The 22,473-nt window shown below is 46.1% G+C and overlaps 1 protein-coding gene across 29 annotated transcripts in view; it reads left to right on the top strand.

The window, feature by feature from the left end:
* CAMK2B (calcium/calmodulin dependent protein kinase II beta) overlaps positions 1-21,590 on the top strand; it is a 186,319-nt gene extending 164,729 nt beyond the window's left edge. For 9 of the 29 annotated variants that reach the window (XM_077305576.1, XM_077305581.1, XM_077305579.1 and 6 more), the window contains 10 exons: positions 1,878-1,988; positions 2,370-2,498; positions 3,339-3,467; positions 6,077-6,205; positions 7,117-7,245; positions 8,037-8,165; positions 13,946-14,021; positions 14,825-14,919; positions 16,374-16,608; positions 18,062-21,590. In XM_077305576.1, coding sequence (XP_077161691.1) covers positions 1,878-1,988; positions 2,370-2,498; positions 3,339-3,467; positions 6,077-6,205; positions 7,117-7,245; positions 8,037-8,165; positions 13,946-14,021; positions 14,825-14,919; positions 16,374-16,606 — 1,160 coding nt within the window. In that variant the 3' untranslated portion in view covers positions 16,607-16,608; positions 18,062-21,590. The remainder of the gene's footprint in view (positions 1-1,877; positions 1,989-2,369; positions 2,499-3,338; positions 3,468-6,076; positions 6,206-7,116; positions 7,246-8,036; positions 8,166-13,945; positions 14,022-14,824; positions 14,920-16,373; positions 16,609-18,061) is intronic. The other 20 variants (XM_077305605.1, XM_077305600.1, XM_077305603.1 and 17 more) reach the window with 11 other exon arrangements.
* Positions 21,591-22,473: the final 883 nt, after the last annotated feature.

Below are 22,473 nucleotides of genomic sequence, written 5' to 3'. Positions count from 1 at the left end.
CAGAGCAAGCTCCCACAACCTTTCCTCATATGACATGGTCTCCAAACCCCTCACTACCTTGGTTGCCCTCCTCTGGACATGCTCCAGTTTGTCTACATTCTTCTGCAATTGTGGTGCCCGAAACTGAAAACAGCATTCCAAGTGAGGTCTAACCAGAGCAGAGTAAAACAATATCAGAGTAAAGCAATATCATATCTAGACACTATACTACTTTTGATACACCCAAAATCTCATTTCCCTTTTTAGCCACCAAGTCACACTTTTGTTGAGTGTTTGTTCTACGAAGACCTTTAGAGCCTCTTCACACATACTACTGCCAAGACAGAGTAATCTAGAGAGAGTAAATATTTTCTGTAGCTTGGTTGGGGGGAGGTTGATTTGGGGTCTTTTGTGTTCATGGTGGTGTCCTTGAGGGAGTGGGATTTTTCCCTTGTACATAAATCACACATAAAGAAGTATGTCTTTTTGAGTAAAGAAGTATGCCTTGTACATAAAGGAGTATGTCTTTTTGAGATTATTGCAGTACAAAACTAGATCCTGGGAAACTCTCCTGTGAATGGAGAGTCTTCATTTCCCTTGAATTCTCAAGCATTTTTGAATGTACGTCCTATGAAAGGGCTTTTCAGCTCCATGTCTGGAGAAAGTTATCTCTGAGGCTGGGGCAGCTTTGTGTTTTCAAGAAGACTGACTCCTGCTGCTGCCAGCCCCAAACTGAGAACAGATCTACTGTCCTAAAAATAATGGGCTGAAGAATGGAAATGTAAGGCTTGTTCCACCCAAAATGTGTCCAGGCTGGTAGGGATGTTCCAGGAGTGGTACAAGGAAAGAGTCATACCTTGGGATCTCTCATGAAGCTGCCTCATCCAAACCTTTGTGCCTGTCAAAGGATGGTTGCTGGCCTACTCGGGGGGTGGGGGAGTGCATTTTGGGGTAAGTGTGAGAAAACAGCATTGGATCTGAGAAGAAAGAGGTAAAGGGGGAAATGCTAAGGAATAAGAATGGGTACAAACTGGGAAAATGCAGTTTGTACCAGTTCATGGCCCCACAAACACGATTGAAAGGGTCCGCAGTCCCTTTAAATAGGGTTTGCAGAAAGTGAAAGAAACAGCAGGCTGTTCCTTGCCACTCAGCTGATTTTAACTTTAAAGGGACTGCACAAGAACACACAAAACCTTTAAGTGGGGGAGAGCAGGCCGCTCCCCACTGCACAGCTGTTTTTGCGACTTTCCTGGGGAACAGAAAGCAGAGGTTTAAAGGGACTTGCAGGAGCTTAAAGGGAATTCCTGCTCTATCCATGGACTGTCATGAACTGCATTAAAAGTCTGTGGAAGTTCATGATGGGTATCAATAAATTCCTGCAGTGTTGGCACTGCTCATTCTTGCTTCTCTTCAAATTGTGACATGCCCGAAAGCATACAGAAGTGCATTAGGGATAGTCAAACTGAATAGTTAATGAAACAACCGGTGGCTTGATAGTAGTAGTATTATTGCTGTAGTGTAACAGTGAGGAGCATGAGCTACTGGCCAGGTATTTTTGATTCAAAACTAAGCTTTGTATAAGCTTAGCAGACTATTCTCTCTGAAGCTTAGGTCGTGCTGCTCCACCTGCAAAATGGGATAATTACACAAGGCTGTTATAAATAATTATTGAGGTGTGTGTTTTCCCCTCCGGCTTAGTGAGGCATGCATTTTCTCTTCATCTTGGTTCTATTGCTTCATCCTTTTTTAAATTTCTCCTTGGATGTATATTTTGCTTTGCCATCCTATGTCTCTTTTTTCTCCTTCCTGCTGAAGTCACCCTTTTCTTTTAGATTTTGTTTTGTTCCTTTCTTTATGGTGTTTTCTTTTGCTGTCCGTTTCTTACCCGTTCTCCCCAGTGAAGACCACTGATAACGAGTTTGTAAAAAGCCAGTTGAATCCAGGAAATGCCCCTGAAATTCCTCCCAGTCTGCCAACTTCACTGATGCTACCGGCTGCTGCTGCTGCTTGTAAGTCACAAGACCTGTGTGTTCCTTTGGTGCCTCTTAGCGTGGGCAACATCTGTCAGTAAATGCCCTAAGTCCCTTTAAGTCATGATGTTGGTCTGCTTTGAGGAACGACTGCAGAAAGAGCACGCTGGCTGCAATTAATAAATGTGTTCTGTCGATCCAGTGTCAGTAGCCAGAAAGGCACAGATAAGAACACAATTTATGCATTGCTTCATGGGGGAAAGTACATTAGATGAGACATAATGGGTGCTTTTCATCTAATGTTCCTGTTTCCTAATCCACCTTTCCAGCTCTGTTCACCCTGTCGTTTTTCCATTACATTTGCTTTCTCCTCTCTCTCTCTCTCTTCCCCCCCCCCTCCACTCATCTGTACTATCCCAGCTGCCAAACTGTGCGATGTATTAGGCATGGTGAAAAAGGGATCTGGGCTTCCAGAAGCGGAAGAGTCAAAGCCTCCGGCCACTCCACCCTGTCTATCTCCAGCTGTTGCAAACCCTCTGCTCCCCCAATGTAAGTAGTAGGTAGAGTTCAGGGTTTGCATCACGGGATGGTTAGTGAGGCACAGAATCCTGGAATGCTTTTGTAACAGCGGAACTCTCACATCTCCAGTCTCCACTGAAAGCAAAGGGATTCTCCCCAAGGATAGCGTCATTCGCTAGAAAAGTGTGGAGCCAGGGTTTCAAAAGCTCGTGAAAGATAGCATTACATTTACACAATAGTAACAAGCACTTTTACTTTTCAGGTTTTTTGCAACAACAAAAAAAAGGTTAAAAACGAGTGTTACAAAGTAGCTGGATTTAGATGAGTTTTAGAGGGTGATTGACTGAGGCTGACGTAGTTTGTGGGAGGTGTTTCCATTCCGCACACATAGGATAATGCACTTTCAATGTGCTTTGGCAGCTGGATTTTTCCAGTGCAGAACAGGAAAATCTACTTCTAAAGTGCATTGAAAGTGTATTATCGATCGTGTGCAGAATAGGCCCAGATAGCATTTTCCCTAGAATACTCTGACATCAGGTGAGTCTTCATACTTCAAAAGTTCAGGGCCAAAATAAATAAAAAGAATGTCTTGCTGGGATAGATGCAGCTTGCAAACTATATTCCTCCCTCTCCCCCCCCCCCACGAGAGTAATACATAGAGAGAGAAATTAACGCAAAATGCTTTACAGCAGACTTATTAGCCTGATAGTAACTGCATAATATTAGAAGGGATCCCCAACGTTTCCCATGTATTTTCTTTTCCTACGTACATTCTCGAGCATCTCTTTCTAGTACTTTGTCTTCCCTGCATTTAAACTTTTGATTTTCTCACCACCCTCGCCCTTCCTCCTCTCCTCTCCCCCACCCCAGCGGCCAAGCTGTCTGATGTACTAGGCATGGTGAAAAAGGGTTCTGGACCCCCAGAAGCTGAAGAATCAAAACCTTCCACTGGTTTGCCCTTCCCCCTTCCTGTTGTTGCAAATCCTCTTTCTCTCCAATGTAAGTAGCATGGAAACACCAAGGACTGCCAAGTGGGATCACTCTGTAAGAGCCTTTTGTAGAACCTTCTTAGCCACTTCCGTGTGCAAATGCAGCTGCCCTAACTCAGTGTCACAGGACATTGCTTGCCTGCTTGAGTACACAATTCCTATCAGATCTGATAGGAAAGGGACTGCAGTGAAGTATTTATTTTGCCCACAGAAGATACCACATGCAGTCACCAGCATCTCACGAAATACAAGTCCGTGTGTATCCTGAGTAAACAAGTTTTTGTTGCATTTTGTGGGCATCTCAAAAAGAAAAAAAAAACTAGAACACGTTTTTTAGCATTCTTAAAGAACTTTGACCTTCACCCAGCCCATCTTCCTGAGAAAGCAGCCATGTGGTCATTTGTCCCAGGATGGAAAAGAAGAGCACCTGATTAGCTAAGGGCTTTTTCCTATATGTTAACTTGTATTTAGCTCTGGGAGATTTGAGAGCCAGCTTGGTGTAGTGGTGAAGAGTGGCAGCCTCTAATCTAGAGAATCAGGTTTGTTTCCTTGCTCCTCCACAAGCAGCCATGTGGGTGACCTTGGGCTAGTCACGGTTCTCTCAGAGCGCTCTCAGCCTCACCTACTTTGCAGGGTGTCTGTTGTGGAGAGAGGAAGGGTAAGGCGTTTGTAAGCCACTTTGAGACCCCTTCGGGTGGTAAAAAAGTGGGGTACCAAAAACCAGCTCTTCTATTACATGTATTATGTAGGTAAAGTTCAGGTCAGTTCCCAGGCCACCTGCAGGATGAGAACTAATTTCCACACTGTATTACAAAAGCATGCAAACAAAAACCAACCACCACTGAACACCCGACTTTTAAATTTTAATTGGAATCAGGATGTGGTCAAAATTCAGGATCAAGATTAGTGCTCTCCAAATTCTGCTTCATTCAAGAGGTGTCCTCTGCTAATCCTACAGTATCACTTAAGGGACAAGAGGTTGTTCCAGTTTTTGGAGTTGGGCAAACAAGCTAAATATTGTCCATAACAATAACCCAAAGTGAATTCAGAGGTGACTGTAGAATCAAATCCAGCAAGAATATCAAACGCTGCCTTATGACAGATCTACAGTGCCCAACCCAGACATTGCAAATTAGGCAAGGTTTGCAGTGCCAGCCTGTCCGTGTTTACTTGGAAGTAAGTAGCGGTGCGTTCCGTGAAGATCACTCCCAACCGAGCCCATTATGGCAGAGAGCCAGGATATAAAAATCCATAATAGAAGAAGAGGAGGAGGAGGAGTTGGTTCTTATATGCTGCTTTTCTCTACCCAAAGGAGGCTCAAAGTGGCTTACAGTCGCCTTCCCATTCCTCTCCCCACAACAGACACCCTGTGGGGTGGGTGAGGCTGAGAGAGCCCTGATATTACTGAAGAAGAAGAGCTGGTTCTTATATGCCGCTTTTCTCTACCTGAAGGAGGCTCAAAGCGGCTTCCAATCACCTTCCCTTTTCTCTCCCCACAACAGACACCCTGTGAAGGAGGAGTGGCAGAGAGAGCCCTGATATTACTGAAGAAGAAGAAGAGTTGGTTCTTATATGCCGCTTTTCCCTACCCGAAGGAGGCTCAAAGCGGCTTACGGTCGCCTTCCCTTTCCTCTCCCCACAACAGATACCTGTGGGGTGGGTGAGGCTGAGAGAGCCCGGATATTCCTGCTCGGTCAGAACAGCTTTATCAATGCCGTGGCAAGCCCAAGGTCACCCAGCTGGCTGCATGTGGGGGAGTACAGAATTGAACCCGGCAAGCCAGATTAGAAGTCCGCACTCCTAACCACTACACCAAACTGGCTCTCTTAGTTATTATATAATATAATACCTAACAATAATATTTAAATATCAGTTTTAATTTTCCCCACAATGCAACAGAGCCCTCTACAGCAAACACTCCAGCTGTTTGTGTTAGCTTGAGCAAGAGCAGACAGGAGGCAAAACAGTGGAGTTAGATCCAGTCAGCTTTTCCCCCATCTCACCCAATTGCTCTCCTTCCTATAGCTTCCCAGCCTACCTGACTTTTGTACAGGTCCAGTGATCCCCAGTATAGCTATTGGTGATGGTCAAAGGAGACCCTCTTTCCTTTTTCACAATCCGTTTTTCACAGCCTACGGTGTGCCAAAAGCCGTAGCAAAGGAAGGAAAACATTTAGGACACCATGTACAGATAGCTTGAGTCATTCCGCACTCTACAGAGGAAAGTGATACAATCTCAGGGCCTCCTTTTTGGCCCTTGGGAAGTTATTGTCCTGATTCCAGTGCTTTAAAACCGAGAAGATCATCTAATTGCAATTCGGTCTCCAACTCCAACCGCTCACGATGCCTCATAGGATGCCCCAAGGAGAGAAATAATTTCCTTAAGGAAAGATGGCTTCCTCCCACCTTCAGTAGGCTGTTCAATTTTTAAAGCAGTAAGTTGTCCTTGTAGCAGCTCTAGGGACAATATTTGATGAGACTCCAAAGTCAAGTAATGCCCTTTGATTCCATTTTCTGTGTCCCCCCCCCTCCAGTCTTATTCATTGTTCCTCTCTTGTTTTTTTGTTTGTTTGTTTTCTCACCTTTATCTTCCCTCTTTGCTTGATCTCTTGCTTCCCAGCTGCCAAGCTGTCTGATGTATTAGGCATGGTGAAAAGGGGTTCTGGGCCCCCAGAGGCAGAAGCACCAAAGCCCTCTGTCCCCCTGCCCTGCCCATCCTCAAGTGGGGCAAATCCTCTTCCTTTCCAGTGTAAGTAGCATCAAAGGTCACAGCACCGATGCATCCCTGAGGAACCTGTGCTTTTTCCTGTCCTCCTCCCGACCAAGACCTTGCAATTAACAGGTCCATTTAACCAGATTATGAGATGTGGTGTGTTGTGGCCGTGCACATGCTTTGCACACAGAAGACCCCAGGTTCAGGACTTGGCATCGCTGGCCAAAGACTAGCCAGAGCTAGGAAAGACTTGTTTCTGTTTGGGCCCATGGCAAGCCACTGCGAGTCAGAGTAGGACAATACCAAGGTGGCTGTTCTGACTTGGTGATGGCAGAAGGGGGGTTAAAGTGGCTAACTAGTACTTCTGAAGCTGCTTTTCAATTCCCACTCTATTAGCTTATAAACCTGATCTTGTTTTACAACGAACGCATGTACATCCTGCAGGTATATGTGTAAAGTTGCTTGTAAGGAAGAGTTAATCAGCAATCACTTCACAAATGCGGGGTTTGACTCACACATGGCACAGTACATTGGACATCACGTGAGAATACGTGCCAAGAAAAATTCCAGGGTATACTGTACATAGATTGCATAGATTGTACATGTGTTCGCTGTAACTTGTGAATAGGGCTTATGGCACAGTCAGGTGATTTCTCTGAATACTTGATTTTAAAACTAAATGCTTTTGTTTTGAAAGATAGTTCTAGAAAGAGTATTAGTTGCACTTTTCTTTATGTTACCCAAAAGGCTGAGAAGTGATTTTCTTAAACTATTAAACCACGTGTCGTACCCAAAAGAACCCTCGGACTTACCTGATTCCACTTTTGGACTTAATTTTTTCCCACCTACGTTCCTCATTGTGCCATTCATTTCTCCCCCGCCTTTTGCCATGTTGTTTGTTTTCTCATTTCTCCCTCCTTCCCCTCCTCTCGTCTGCCCCCTCCCAGCTGCCAAGTTGTCGGATGTACTGGGCATGGTGAAGAGGGGCTCTGCGCCCCCAGAAGGAGAAGAGCCAAAGCCTTCCGTCACTTTGCCCTTCCCATCTCCAGTTGTTGCAAACCCTCTTCCTACCCAGTGTAAGTAGTGGATGCCACTGGGATTTCTGTCTTGCCCCCAGTGGGGCGTGAAGGCTGAACAATCTCTCTGTTTTTTCCCACCATAATCTAGCATGGATTGTTCTGCCTGCCTTTAATAAATGTGAACTTGGCTTTGGAAAGAGCAGGTGGGGGGGCGACCTCTAAAATACAAAGGAACAGATGTACTGAAACTCCCCAGAGGAATAAACCCAGCTGTTTGTGGAGAGGGAATGGATAGTTAAGGCACTTTCCTGGGCAAACTAGCCCTGGAGGAAGCAGGCTGAGTGTCAGGATCAGAGTAGACTCAACCGCTTTGTTGGCTAGTCTAAGGTAAAGGTAAAGGTATCCCCTGTGCAAGCACCGGGTCATGTCTGACCCTTCGGGTGACGCCCTCTAGCGTTTTCATGGCAGACTCAATGCAGGGTGGTTTGCCAGTGCCTTCCCCAGTCATTACCGTTTACCCCCCAGCAAGCTGGGTACTCATTTTACCAACCTCGGAAGGATGGAAGGCTGAGTCGACCCTGAGCCGTCTGCTGGGATCAAACTCCCAGCCTCATGGGCAAAGCTTTCAGACTGCATGACTGCTGCCTTACCACTCTGCGCCACAAGAGGCTCTATTGGCTAGTCTGCCAGGCCTTAAAAGCATATCGCCCTTGGTCTGGTCTCTCTCTTTCCATTGCATGCTTGCCTCTTCTCACTTTCCACTGCTTCCCCCCGCCCGTTTCTTAGTTTTCCATTGGTTTTGTTTAGTTTTATTCTTCCCATGCCTTCTCTCATCTGTCTCATCCCAGCAGCCAAGTTGTCCGATGTCCTAGGCATGGTGAGGCGGGGCTCTGGAGCCCCCGAAGCTGAGGGGCCACAGCCTGCTGTCAGCCAGCTTCCCCCTCTTCCACTCATCATAAACCCTCTTCCTTCTGATCGTAAGTAGCTTCATGGTCTGCAGCTAAGCCTGGGTGGCTCTTTAGAGAACATCAGTTCTAAGCTCTTTACTGTTCAGCTTTATTGCTGCACGGCTTCACATGCAGCATGGTAGGCTCACTGGGCAAATATTTACGCTTGTGTGAATGTGGGCTAATAGAGAGTGTGGATCCAGGTTGCACTGCATATTGCAAGTGAGAAGTTGTGGTGTGAGGAAAGCATCACAAGGCAGTCAGTGTGGGTTAGTGGTTAAGAGTGTTGGGCAAGGATCAGGGTTCAAATCCCAGTTTGTGCCATGGAAATTCGCTGGGTGACCTTTATCAATCAGGGTTGTTGTGAAGATAACATGGAGACGAGAACAATGTGAGCTGCTTTGGGTCCCCATTGGAGGAGAAAGGCAGGGTATGAATAAATATTTGTGTCAAAGGGTCCACATAGTTGAATGTCCTGATACATGATGTCCCTGCATTATTTTTAAAAATGAGAAGGAATTTGGGCAATATTAGCTCTCAGTTTAAGATCAACAGGAAGACATGTGGGTATGCTAAAATGGAGTATAAATCCCATGTGTGCATCTGTTGCACAGGGTGAGTGAAACACCCTGTGTCTGGCACCTCGGCTGTTTTGTACTGCCAAATGTGGCAACGTTTATGGCTTCTGCAGCTACAGTCTGTGCAGTTTTGAAAAAGGAGTTATGGTTACAATTCATCGTAGACGTTAGCAATGTCAAAATCACAAGGACTTAAGTACTGCCAATTCTGTTCTGTATTGTGCCCAGCAGATAGGATTGCCTGGGAGATTCTTTGATGTAACAGCGTCTTGAAATATATTTGTGAGTTTTAGTTTTAGTTCTTTAAGTCTGTATCTGCATTGACAGACTTTGTTAACATTAATTCAAGAGGGGTGAGCAACAAAATAACTCTCTGCCAAAGATCTGACCTTTGCATTTATACACAACCTTTTCACTTCTAGTCTTCGTACAACTTAAAAGAGAACTTGGAGCAGGTGCTGCCAGAGAGGGAAGCAGCCAGTTGTAGAAAAACTGCTAAGCCTTGCTTGCCACTGTAAGTGGACTAACAAGAACAAAGAATCTAGCTTCTTGCCATTCAGGCACATCGCCTGAATACCGTCTCCTAAGTATGTTGTCCGTAAACTGTTTATCTCCCACCTCTTCTCCTCCCCAGTCCTTAACGTTGCATGAAATCCCTGTATACCACAGCCTGGACCCTCCTTATGAGCTTCAGAGCATGGCCATGGTGGTCTGCAGTAGAACAGCTACATTTGAATCCAGGAGCTAATCATGAAGACCATGAGAGGCAAATATATAATGAAAGCTCCAGCTTTATTATATGGTAGTGAGAGCTTCAATAAAACTGCCTTATTTTAACTAGCTTATCGGGGAACTCCCTTATGACTAATATATCAATAATTAAGCAGCTTCTGGTAGCTCTGCTTTCAAATCATAAATCTTCATCTAGTCTAGACGAGATATATTTGGAATTCTGATGAAGGTTTATGATTTGAAAGCTGTGTTACCAGGAGTTCTTGATAAGCTAGTTAAAATAAGGAAGCCAGTTTGGTGTAGTGGTTAGGAGTGCGGACTTCCAATCTCCCCCACATGCAGCCAGCTGGGTGACCCTGGGCTTGTCACGGCACTGATAAAACTGTTCTGACCGAGCAGTGATATCAGGGCTCTCTCAGGAAAGGGAAGGTTACTGTAAGCCATTTTGAGCCTCCTTCGGGTAAAGAAAAGCAGCATATAAGAACCAACTCTTCTCCTCCTTCTTCTTCTTCTTCATTTTCATTGAAGCGCTCACTACCATAAAATAAATTTTGAACTTTCATGATATATTTGCCTCTCACGGTGTTCATGTTTAGCTACCCATACAGTGTGGCCAATTTATTTTTGAGTAGCAACTTAGAGACCAATAAATATTTAAGCTTTTGAGAGTCAGTTCCCTGTTGAAGGGAGCTTTGAATCTCAGAAGTTTATCCCCCCCCCCCAAAAAAAATCTTGTTGGTCTTTAAGGTGCTACTCAAATCTAGCTGTTCAGGGCTTGAGATTCATGAGACGAGTAGAACTGAGAGGATTTGGGTCTTATCTAAAACAGTGTAGCCTATAGTGACTGAAGTGTATCTTCAAGGGCATCACGTTCTAAAAGGGTAACTTCAGGGAAAGTGAAAAAGAGATTTATTTCCCTTGTGTTAGGGATGTACAAATATGCCTTCTTCATTTTGTAAATTATTATGACTCTTTTTTGTTGCTGGTATTCCTGATTCATTTGTTTCTGCTATGTCATTTTAAAGTTATACACCATATATGGGCCAAAATAATGACAAATTATAAAAGAAATGACAAATGATAAAGGAAAAGTTCAGCACAAGAAAACAGAAAATGCTGCACAGATAAGGACATACATGTTCAACTTGAATGAGTGAAAAAACAGGACTAAAACAGAGTTTTTTCAGGTTATAGTGGTGGGGCTGAGAATTTCTGTAGCATTTTTAGAGGTGGTGAGTCACAAGTTGTGTACTCTTTCTCTTCCTTCCCCTGAACTCTCTTTCTCCTCCGAAGAAACTGGGAGTCCCTAGCAGCAGTGTTCATTTACAGAGATGGATAACAGCTAGGCACATTTTGCAGGGAGGGAGACACCAGTGAATGTGAGCCGAGATGCCATGCAGGTAGTGTCAGAGCAGGGCACGCAGAGAGCACTCAGTTCAAAGTGGAAGCAGGTATGCCTGGCAAACTCTCAGGTAAGCACCAGCTTGGCTGGAAGATTGAAGGAAATGCATTTGTTTTTCTTGGGAGATGAGGTCTGGAAGAGAGAGGTGTAGCAGGCCAATGCCTGCATTCCTTGGCCATCAACTCTTCCAGCAAATTTAAGATAGCATAAGATGAATAAGTTAGCCTATAATTTGTTTCAACTATGTGTTTATCTCACAATCAACATGGTTGAAGGACAGTCTGTCATTCTCTTTCTGCTTTTTAAAGAAAAGTTCATAACTCTAGTTCTTATTAGAGTCTGTGAGGTCAGGCCTTAGCAGGTTAGGACCGAGCATTAATAGGGAGAGAGAGTGTTGGATTTATAGATGTAACTTTGGTGGAATATAGATTTAAGTTGTTATACCGTAATGAGTAGCTGTCTCTGTGCTTAAAGAGAGAGCACCATGGCACAGGTTTGGTGTGTACATTTATAGATCATTTACACAGGTTATATGTTTTCCTGCACTCTTTGGTACACACCTGTCTGTCATCTGGGATTTAGTATATGCATAGCTAAGGGAAGCCTCCTGGGGTGGGAGATCTCCTTGCATTTAGCTCAGCGCAGTGGTGCTTCATCAAAAACCATCTCACACATTGCTAGAGAAAGAAGAATAAGGCTCTACTAAAAGCCTGTTTAGTGCAAACGCTAGCAGATTACAAGACCTAGGCTCTCTGAGAAACCACCTTCCACTTGAGAGTCCAGGCCAGAGTCTGCTCGCCTTTCTCAATATAAATTACGAATGACTCCAGAAATCCTCCTTCAGCTTCTTTTAGATGTTGCAAAATGATCCCACTTTAGGTAGAGGCAAAGCTGTCGGGGCCCGATTTTGAGATCTTTGAAAGTATGTGTTGCCCTTACCTTAACATGGGCTAGTGACTCTGGTAGTCTTATATTTTCCGCAAGAACAACTTGCTCACAGTGACGCTCAAATTGCCTCTGCATGCTTGCCAGGAAAGCTCAGAAAGTACCTAATAACTCAGCTCCTTAATTCAGGAGCTACCTTTGTATCCGATTTTTATGCATCCGGATCTGAAAAACATGACCTCACGCAGGGGAATCTCCACGCCCTGCTTCTGGTGCAAAGTGGCATTTGGACAGTGTCTGTAAGCTGACGTTTTGTGAAGCGAGAAGTCCAGATCAAGGGCAAGAAATGCTTACAGACAGACAGGGCTCTTAGCACCTCTGTTTCTAGGTTATAACCATTGTTGAGATCTTTCTTCCTCATTTATTTTGCATTTCATTTTCAGAGAAGGATCTTCCTGTTACCTCTAGCTCAGAACAGAGGGGTCGGTCGAAAGAAGGGGAATCTGCGAGCATTTGGGGATCAGTTTTCATTTCCAGCTGGGGAGGCGGGAGAATAGCAGAGTCAGCAAAGTTGTGTGAAGCTGGGAAATTAATAGATGACAACTTTTATGAGCTTTGAGGAGAAAAGGGAGATTGGCATCTCTTTCTAGAATGGTTGCATTTGGCAGAGCCCCTAGGTTAAAGGACAGACGTCAGCTCTCAGAGCTGATGGGAGAAAAGAAAGCCCACTGGGGGAACTCACCTATTGTGAAGGGGAGGTCATAGATGGGAGTAACTAGGCTGGAATAGCTAGGATGCTGAAAGAATGAGCAGACAGTAGCAAAGCCATTCTAGCACCTGTTTGTCCACTTGCTTTGTTCAACAGATATCGTAATACTCTTTCTTCCTCATGCCAAGTAAGGGACTGTCTGTTGCAGGCTTCATAGCTAGATAGGAAGATTAAAATTGGGAGGCATAGAAAGGAGAACGGCAGTTCTTTGTGTTGCGGGTTTAAGACGGCTGGCATCAGGAAGACATCTAATTGCATGGGTCACTTTGTAAACGAAAGGTGAGCCTTGGGCAGTTGTGAACGATGCAGTCTTGATCCAGTCCTCTTTTTACATAACAGCGGGAACAAGCTAACACTCTGCTCAACCTGCAGGGATGGCTGGCATCCCATCAGAGGTTCTGAGACACTACTCTTTTTGCAGTCCCAGGCAGGTAGCAAAGCAAACAACATGTCCCGGGAACCGTGTGGTGGCACCGTAAAAGAGCTTTGAGACTTACTCAGATGTACATCAGGCGCACTAGTTCTCGATATGCGAATGGGATCCCTGCTGCCTGAGCTGCTTCTCCTTCAGTTAGTGTTTCTACACTAACAATTTTCCAGTGCTCTGTAGGGTTTGGAGACAAAGTGGATTGGGCAAAGGACGACTGGTGGGAGGTTGGGCTCTGGATGGGGAAGGGAAGTGGGCTACATGGGGACACAAGAAGCATGAAATGGATGCTCCTGCAAGGGCACTAGTTTCCTAATGCTCCTGCTCCAAGGAGATGACCTTGGTGAAGCCACTGACACCATCTCTGCCTCTCGGCCACTGCATTATTCATAGCAGTCGCTCTAACTGGGTCGCTTGGGTGCCTTGCAAATTCCTGCATCTCCCCAGATCTCCCCCCCCACACACACACACACACACACTGTGCTGGCTACAGAGATGTGTGGGGTTCCAGACCTACAGTGTTGCCGAAAAGATGTGGGCAGCTCCTAGACCTTTGTGGCATGCATGTGGCTCGTGGGGAAGTGAACGTTCTGCTGGTGAAATCTCCTAGTGTTTTCTTATCTCTAATAGCTGTTGACTCACCCTTAAATGCACTCAATGTACCTCTTCCTTACTTTACTTCCTAGGGGCTTTTTTAGGGTTGATGGGGATGTCTGTGCTCTTCAAGAGTTATATTGCCTGTGTGCTTAAAGTCTGTACGTAATTAGGATCTCTTCCCCGCAATGTTGTTTCTATCCGGGTTGTTGATGTGATTATTCTGTAGCCAAGTCACTGACAATGCAGAAGTCCCCAACCCCCCCCCCTCCTCCCCAAGACGGCCAGTTTGTGTAAGCTGGACTCGGTGGATGGCTTTCTGTTAGGGCTGCCGCGTGTGCATCTGACCCAGTCTTCCTGACGCTGTACATCATCTCTCCTTCTTCCTGTCTCTTTTGCCGCTTCCTTGCTCCCTCTTTGCAGCCCGCAAGCAGGAAATCATCAAGATAACTGAGCAGCTGATCGAGGCTGTGAACAATGGAGACTTCGAGGCCTATGCGTGAGTAAACTGGGCAGAGAGTCTCACTGGAAAACTAGCCAGGATACCTGCCGTTATGTGAATCAGCATCGCTCCATCAGTAGGATTCCTCTAGTCATAACATTAACTTGCTGCTTCTTTCAACCCAACGCAGTTCATGACTAGACAGCTGCACTCGATGTAGCGGAATGCAGCACACACACCCTCCCCACCCCTGCTGCCCAAACCTCAATTGACTGATTCCTGAACCTCATCTTTCCAAACAAAGGCAACTGCAGCAAGGAATGAGGGGCTGTCTCACCACAGTTTCTGCCAGCCCTTTAGTACTTGCCACCCCAGGGTTTGGGAGCATGCCCCTCCCCCCTTTATGGAGAATGAGCAATTTGATCTACACAAAGGAACAAGTTCTTGTTTCCTTATGGCTCAGCCATGACACTGAGCTATGAGGGCATCCTCTTAGGATGATCATAGGGCAACCTTTTTCAACTGTTTTTTTTTACTGTTGAGAAATCCCTGAATCATTCTTCAGGCTGAGAAACCCCAGAAGTGCCACCATCCTGCAGAATACGGTTGGGAAGCAGAGCTGTGAACATGCCCACCTGAGGCCCCTCCCCTTCCCAACCCCTCCAGGCACATCATTGGCCATTTTTAAAATATTTTAAAAATTTATTCACTCCCACCTATTTGGGAAACCCTTCCAAGGCTGTCGAAAAAACCCCAGAGTTCCATGAAAGCCTGATTGAGGAAGCCTTTTGCAGAGGCTTACTTTCCCCATGCAGGAAGATTCCGCATTTTGCTAATCTCTGTGTTTTCTGCTTTTCTAGAAAAATCTGTGATCCAGGCCTAACATCATTTGAGCCAGAAGCCTTGGGCAACCTCGTGGAAGGAATGGACTTCCACAGATTTTACTTTGAAAATTGTGAGTACATCTTGTTATATTTGTCCTTGGGTTTACATGCTTCGTTGTTTCCTCCCCCCCCTCCTCAAAAATAAAAAGCAGGTGATTTGCTCCAAATTGAATCTTGGGCCTTTCCCCCCTGACCAAGGCCCCCTTTCCTTCCCAAACTAGAAGGATGTCCATATGAGGAGCACCATCTGTTTTCTTTCTTCCTTAAAAGGTTCCCATCTCTTCCTTCAAACCAGTCTGCCTCAGTTATAGGGAGAAGATGACAAATGGGTGCTTGAAACCTTCTCTGGGAACTGCCAGTGCCTCATTTGGGGATGCTCACCTCTATTTACAAGACTTTCATGCCATCTTTCAACTAAACATTCCCTGTCAAGAAAATCTATTGCAAGCAGCCATAAAAGCATCATGAACATAGGAGTGAGCATCTCCACCACCAAAAACATGACAGATTGGCAGAGGCGGAGACAGCCGTGGGAGTGGGGGGGTACCACTCTTCAGCTGCCTCCAAAATGAGGAAAAAATGGACTTCCAGGAAGAAGGAATTCCTCAGTGTTGGGGAAGCCTGTGGAAAGACCTTGATTCTGGTGAATATTAATTTTGAACCCACTTCTAGAAGTATTTTCAGCAAGACCTCACTAGTAGATCCCAAGGAGCAGGATCATCTGGTGTCGTTCTGAGATCCTCAATCCCACTTGATTTAGGCACTTGTAGCTATGCAGGAGCATGGTGTGTATGCAAAAGCTCATGGGAGCCAGTTTGACTCTTAGAGCTCACCTGGACCAGGGGTAGTCAAACTGCGGCCCTCCAGATGTCCATGGACTACAATTCCCAGGAGCCCCTGCCAGCAAATGCTGGCAGGGGCTCCTGGGAATTGTAGTCCATGGACATCTGGAGGGCCGCAGTTTGACTATCCCTGACCTAGACCCTCCTGAGAGGGCGCCTTTTGTGGGACGCATCCCCCACATGTAGCTGGCAAGTCCACATACTCAGAAAGGAGCTTATTAGAGCGTTCATACACTCACCCATTATGATGGAGGAGTTGCTCAGCAATGCCAGCAAACAAGAGCTATTGTAGGGCAGGGTTCCCAGGCAAGAATACTGAATAATGCTGCAAACAGCCATACTGGCTCGTGCAAAGAATAACGCACATTTTAAAAACCCTGTATGCAGCCTTTTAATAGGAGCAGCCAAACTGGCATGAAATGTATACACTTTTGAGCTCACCAGAACTCTTCATCAGGCTGAATGCTTAACAATATTTAAAATAAATAGAGAGGGGGCAAAGTAGATTTCTCATGTCATGATGTTAATATCTGATCGTGTTGCTTACTTACCATTTTCTAGAGAAGTGTCCCCATTTCATTTGTTGTCCTTCACTTCTTTGTCCCTATGCTTGTTCCCCTCCCCTTGGCCCACCACCTTCTGTCCCACTAACTGATGCCATGTCCCTCTCTGTGCTGTCCCAGTGTTATCCAAGAACAACAAGCCCATTCACACTACCATCCTGAACCCCCACGTGCACGTCATCGGTGAAGACGCCGCCTGCATTGCCTACATCCGCCTGACGCAGTACATCGACGGGCAGGGCCGCCCTCGTACTTGCCAGTCTGAGGAGACCCGCGTCTGGCACCGCCGGGATGGCAAGTGGCAGAATGTCCACTTCCACTGCTCGGGAGCACCAGTGGCACCACTCCAGTGAAGGTGAGCTAGGCGAGAGCCGTGGCCCTTATCCAGGTACTCTGCGTGGCAGGTCCTTTCTGTTGTTGGAGAGCGGGAGACCAATGAAAACTGCAGAAGGGTCCACCTGCAGAATGAGCGAGTGTGTGCTCATGGGTGAGAGAGGCTGAAAACGGTCAGCTTAACATTTGGGAGCCTGTGTGGTGTAAGGGTGAAAGAGTGGCAGCCTCTAATCTGGAGGAACCAGGTTTGATTCCCCACTCCTCTACATGCAGACAGCTGGGTGACCGTGGGACAGTCACAGTTCTTTCGGAGCACTCTCAGCCCCACCTACCTCACAGGGTGCCTGTTGTGGGGAGAGGAAGGGGAAGGTGATTGTTAGGCATCCCGAGATTCCGTTGAGTAGTGGAAAGGGGGGCATAAAAACTGACCCAGACGCTGTTGTTGCCCAGCAGTGGAAGGATCGGATGAGTTTCCTGAGCCTCCAGGATTTTTCAAACTAGAAAAATTCAACCAATTGGCTGGTACAAAAATATAATCTTTTTGGTTGTAATTATTCCAATTTATTCTGTAGACTAGCTGCAAAGCCCGTTCCTAAGAACGGGCCTTGAAAGGATTCCCTCCCCTGACCCCCGGCCAGACAACTTAAGGGATCTTTGGGCCGCAGCTCACAGCTGGATCAAGTGGGGCAGGTGGGGGCTGGGCAGCTCATTAGCAGGCCCAGCCTAGTAGGCTGGGAGGCCCTTGTTAGGAGGCCCTGTTTAGCAGGCCAGGAGGCCCTCGTTAGGAAGCCCTTATTAGTGTTAGCAGGCCCTCCACCACCACCCTTCGCCCAGGGCCCTCTCCCCTTATCTGCTGCTGGCTCCAGGCACTGAGGTGCATCTGAGAGCAAAGAGGCTAGAGTCCAGGAGCTGCAGGTGCAGGGCAGATCAGGGTGGAGCCAGCAAAACTGGCTGCACCCTGATTGGCCCTATTCCAACTTGGACAGCTGGGCACATTCCACCCCCCAGGCTGTTTCACAGATATATAGACGAACCATGGATAAGGATATTGCCTTCATATCTATGATGTATAAACATAAACCAAAACGGGTTCTGGATAAACACAACAATTTTTCTTTTCCAATAGCCCGTTTTCAAAGTTGTTTTCTTCCTCAGTGTTTTTTATCGTATAAATAGTCCCTCGGGCTCCATGTTTCATGGGGGCTTCTTTACCGCTCTTTTCCACAGCCATAGAGCAGTTGTGTTCATCCAGAACTCGTTTTGGTTTATGCTTGTGCATCATAGATATTAAGGCAATATCTACAAAATAAATTGGAATAATTATAACCCAAAAGATTATATTTTTGTACCAGCCAATTGGTTGAATTTTTCTAGTTTGGATTATTCCATTTGGCCAGCCCTCTTCAGTGCACAATATGCTGGATTTTTCAAGCAATCGATGACCGCCGCTTTCTCTCCACCCTTGTGTCTTGCAGAACTTATGCTGGCTGTTCTGGTTTCATCTCGAAGGAGACGGTGATTTGAGCTGAGCCGCTAGCCGGGAGCAGCGGTGACAAGCACGTGCCCGCATGCTCGTGTCCCCTTCCCCATCCTCCCGTCTTTCATTTTCAGTGCCTGTGTTTGCAAAAAAAATCGGGGGGGAAACACCCCCCCAAAAAAACAAAACAAAAAAAGGGGGTGGGGGGAACTAAGCAAAAACCCAACCAGACCTAATTCTGAAAATAATCATAACGTTAATTAAATTTTTAAAAATCAGCGAACCCAGCCAAACCGACCCAGCTGTCCCGACTCGCAGCGTGGCCACACTGCACCTCCCGTCCTCGACTCCATTTCTTTGTGTCCGTCCGTCCGGCTGTTCAGGTGACCAGGTGTTGCAATGAAAAAAAACGTTTCAACTTTAAACAAACAAAAAAGGCTCCACCTCCCTGTGTCGAACCCAGTGTTGAACGGTGTTAGTTTGTTAGGTGAAAAAAAAAAACATTTAAAAAAAAACCCACAAAAAACTTTTATGGTATTCGCATTCTCTGCCAAAGCATGGGCCTTCTCCAGTGGTCGTATTCGCGCTTGGAAGTCTGTGACCTGTGTTACCGTTTGTTTTTTGCGGAGGATACTATTCCCGAGCTCTCGGGCTGCCCGTTTCTTTTTCTCCTCTAGCTGTGGTTGTGGATTATTATTGATGATGATTATAATTATTCAGACTTTTTAATTTATTTTGTTCCTTTTTGGGATATGAGGTGACCCCCCTTCTGGGCCCTTTGGGTTTCTGGGGCCCCTCCCGTGTTTACCCACTGCTGGGGATTGCCTGGAGGCTGTTGGTCATGGCCAGCGGGATTGGGGGGGGGGGTCTTACATGAAAGGGTCATTATAGCCTTAGAGATGCAAACAGGTCTCACTGCAGGAATTTTGAATGTCTGAATTCTCGTTGGCGCTCATATTTCCCAGCTTCCCTGACCTTGACCTCTCACCAAGGGCTACCACTAGTGGCGTCATTGTGCCTGGGCCCACACGGAGGTTTTGTTACAGGGGTGAGTCCTCTACTTAAGGAGGCTGGCTGGGACAGTAGCGATAGTGGAGTTAGAAGAGCTAGGGAGAAGGCTGGAACTGCGAAAGTCCCGTCTTCTTCTAGTTCTTGGAAAGTGACTCCCCGGGGAAAGGGAGCAACAGATACTTGGCCGTCAGGTATTGTTCTGCTCCCTAAAAGCCTGGTCCAATTTTCTTCTAGTTTTTCCTTTGGAGCAGAAAGTCTAGTGATTTAAAAGGTGGGCGGATCATCCGTGCTGCCTCGAGGATCTGCTCCCACGTTTCATCAGCCTGGAAAGAGGAAGGCTGATCAGCTGAGCTTGTGAATTCTCTCTCTCTCTCTCTCTCTCTCTGAAGCCTATAAACTTGCTTGCTTGCTAAGTGACAGAGCTGATTGGCAAAGAAACCAAAGGGAAGAATCCCTGTGGGGGAGAGGGGAAGCCAGCCACTTCAGGTAGCTCTAGCAGCAGGATCAGATTCTGCCGACGGCCTCGTGGAATCCCTACCATCGAAGGGGGACTGTTTTGTCAAATGGACCAAGCCTTAGCAGAGAGAGCTGAAAGGGTTTTTATTGAACCACACACAGAGCCAATGAGAACAGGTACAAGTACACCAAAAGTTGTGGAGCCGAGCCAGCAACCTCCGCTCCATTGGCTCCCAAAGGAAGACAAGCGATGAGCCACTGTTCTCCGTTTCCTGTGCCTGCATGATGAACAGCTGACCCGTGCTGAGAACGCTACACAATGTGGGAAAGGTCTGGGCAATTTGGTATTGAAAGAGGGACCCCCTTCCTCTTTGGTCTCCTTTTACACCTTTTCCCGCCTCTTCCTACCCAGTCTCACGGGAGACCCCCCCCCTCATTGTCCAGCATCTCACTGCCCAATTACTATTCTCGGTTGGTTTGTGGCTTTAGTTGGTCACCTCGGACTTGTCTGTGGCCACAAGGAAAGGCGAGTTGGAGGTGTCTGAAACGCCTTGTCATGAGGCTGGAGAAACGCCTGCTGCTTCCTCCTACCCCTGCTCAGTGTCTGTAAGCTCAGCTCTTGGATAGCCGTGGAGTTATTCATCAACCCACTGTTCTCGTTATTGAGTGCGCTCCCATAGAGAATCGCAGAGCTAAATAATTTGGGTGAAGGAATTGCCTAAGAATCCCACCAAGCGGTGTGGTAGAGAGGGCCTATAGAAAGTTGGAAACCCCAGAAACAACAGAGGGACGGCACATAGGCAGTTAAGGGCCCTGGTTTTTTAAAAGCTGGTAAAGGGAAGAGGATCCTCAGCTACACTCTTGCCCTTCTCATCTGATCAAGAGTTTCAAGCTCTGGTGGAATGTTCAGGGTACTGGAATGTGTGTGTGTGTATATATATATATATATATATATATATATATATATATATATATATATATATATATATACGGCTACAAGGCTTTGGCAGTGAACTTGGGTCTGAACTTTGGAATAGTTGGATGAGTTGCCCTGAAATATTTTCCTGGAGAGCATAAAGCTGCCAACAGGGATGCTTTTCTTCGCTTACATTGTGGTGTGACCATTTGAGTGGAGGGCTTCTCTGTAACCTCTGTTCCCTTCTGGCGCCACTCAGCGCCTGTGGCCTTGCTTTGTGGCTGCGTATCATTGTGCAAAACGAGACGGTGACCGGGCTCATCGAACTTAAGAGAGAACTGGTTCATCGGCGTTGTTGTTAGGTGCGAAGTCGTGTCTGACCCATCAGCATATGCCCAGACAATGCATACCAAGTGGGAAAATCGTTGGGTATAAGGACTGCTTCCGCCATGGTTGTGTTTATGAACTCTGCCTAGTCCTCAGTTAACCATCGGTTCTTGGCGGAATCGGTGAGAGTCTAGGACAGGAAAGTAGATAGAGCAATGTAGCGGCCACCCCAGAGGAACCGTCAGCAGTGTAAATACCTGCGTCCCCTCAACAATTCAAAAAGAATTTGGGACTAATGAAAGAGCCCTGGAAGTAGGTTTATGATTGCAGTGGAAGAGTTAACACCTTTAGATTTATATTTCCACATCTAATGTATTCAGTAAGACTTATCTGAAATGGAAGACTATGATTGCTTGAGAACTTTGCTTGAGAACCACTGGCAGGTGGCTTCAGCTCTTAAACATTTAGAAGGCATTAGTGCTTCTTAGTGGAAGGAGATAGTACTTGGTAAAATGTGATTACCAAGTCTTGGGGTGATAGCTTTTACTAGCCCAAAGCCAGAACTTTCAGTGAATTTCCCCGAGGCTGAAGTTTAAAGATGATTTTTAAATCAGGTGATGTTCCAGACTTTGCACAACGTCAGCTGTTGTGCGGGTTTGTGCAAACAATTTTGTGGATTTTGTGGATTGTGCAAACAATTTTGTAGACAAACATTTTAAAATAAGAACCTAATATCTCAAGAGCAGGAAGTGCGCATGTTAAAAAAAACTCAAAAAAGCTCTGCAAGGAAGCAAACCAGGAAAAAAAAGGGGGGAGGGGAGAAATGCAACAAGAAGGTTGCTGCCACAAACAGACCCATGGCAAAAGGTGTCTTCATGGCTCTATAAAAGCTAGGAGCTCTCAGTTAGCATGCCACCCATCCAGCAGCTGTATGTTCTAAGGAAACTACCATGCATTCTGATCACTGCTGGTCACAGGGGAATAGCAAGATCTATACAGGATTGTGAAGTACCAGCATTAATGCTGGGATGTATGTTTTCAATGACAAGACCTCCTTTCCAGCCAGTGAAAGGAGAGCAGGAAGTAAGACAGACCGAAGACTTTGCGTGAATGCCAGGCCCATCCCATGCCATCTCTGCATCTCCTGGGCAACTAATTGCATCACTGAAGGAAATTGCACATTTCTTACCACCCTTGTAGACAAGGTTGGAATCATGGTGTTGCACTAGTACAGTGACATTAATCCACTGAAGATGTTTGAGAATGCTTGATGAGTGTTTTGCACATAAAGATTATGATACTGCAGTAATTTCTGTGAAAGTTGTATGTGGGGCAGGCAATAGCTGATGCTGTTAATTAAACACTGCTCCATTATTACTATCTGGGAGCCAGTTGCTGAGCCCCAGGCTCATCTCAGGCCATTTGCTAGGGGATAGTCTTCCACATCATGATCTATTGATGCCACCATTAAGGCCACTTTTTCTTGGCAAGATCCAACGGTAACCGATTCACAACTGGGATTTCTTTTCCCTTCTATAGTAAATATGTCTGCACACTTGCAAGCAATGGTGTGCATCATTTCTATATCATTCTTACTTATTTCTGCTGAGGTTGGGGCACTGGCAATGAACTGGATGATTTTTCCAGCTGAAAGGAAACAGAACCTTGAATAACTCTTGAAAGCTTCTTGTTTCCCTTGT

This window comes from Paroedura picta, chromosome 12, assembly GCF_049243985.1.
Source record: "Paroedura picta isolate Pp20150507F chromosome 12, Ppicta_v3.0, whole genome shotgun sequence".
Classification (NCBI taxonomy): Eukaryota; Metazoa; Chordata; class Lepidosauria; order Squamata; family Gekkonidae; genus Paroedura; species Paroedura picta.
The sequence above is the reverse complement of the archived record's forward strand: the minus strand, read 5'-3'. Positions and strand labels throughout refer to the sequence as shown.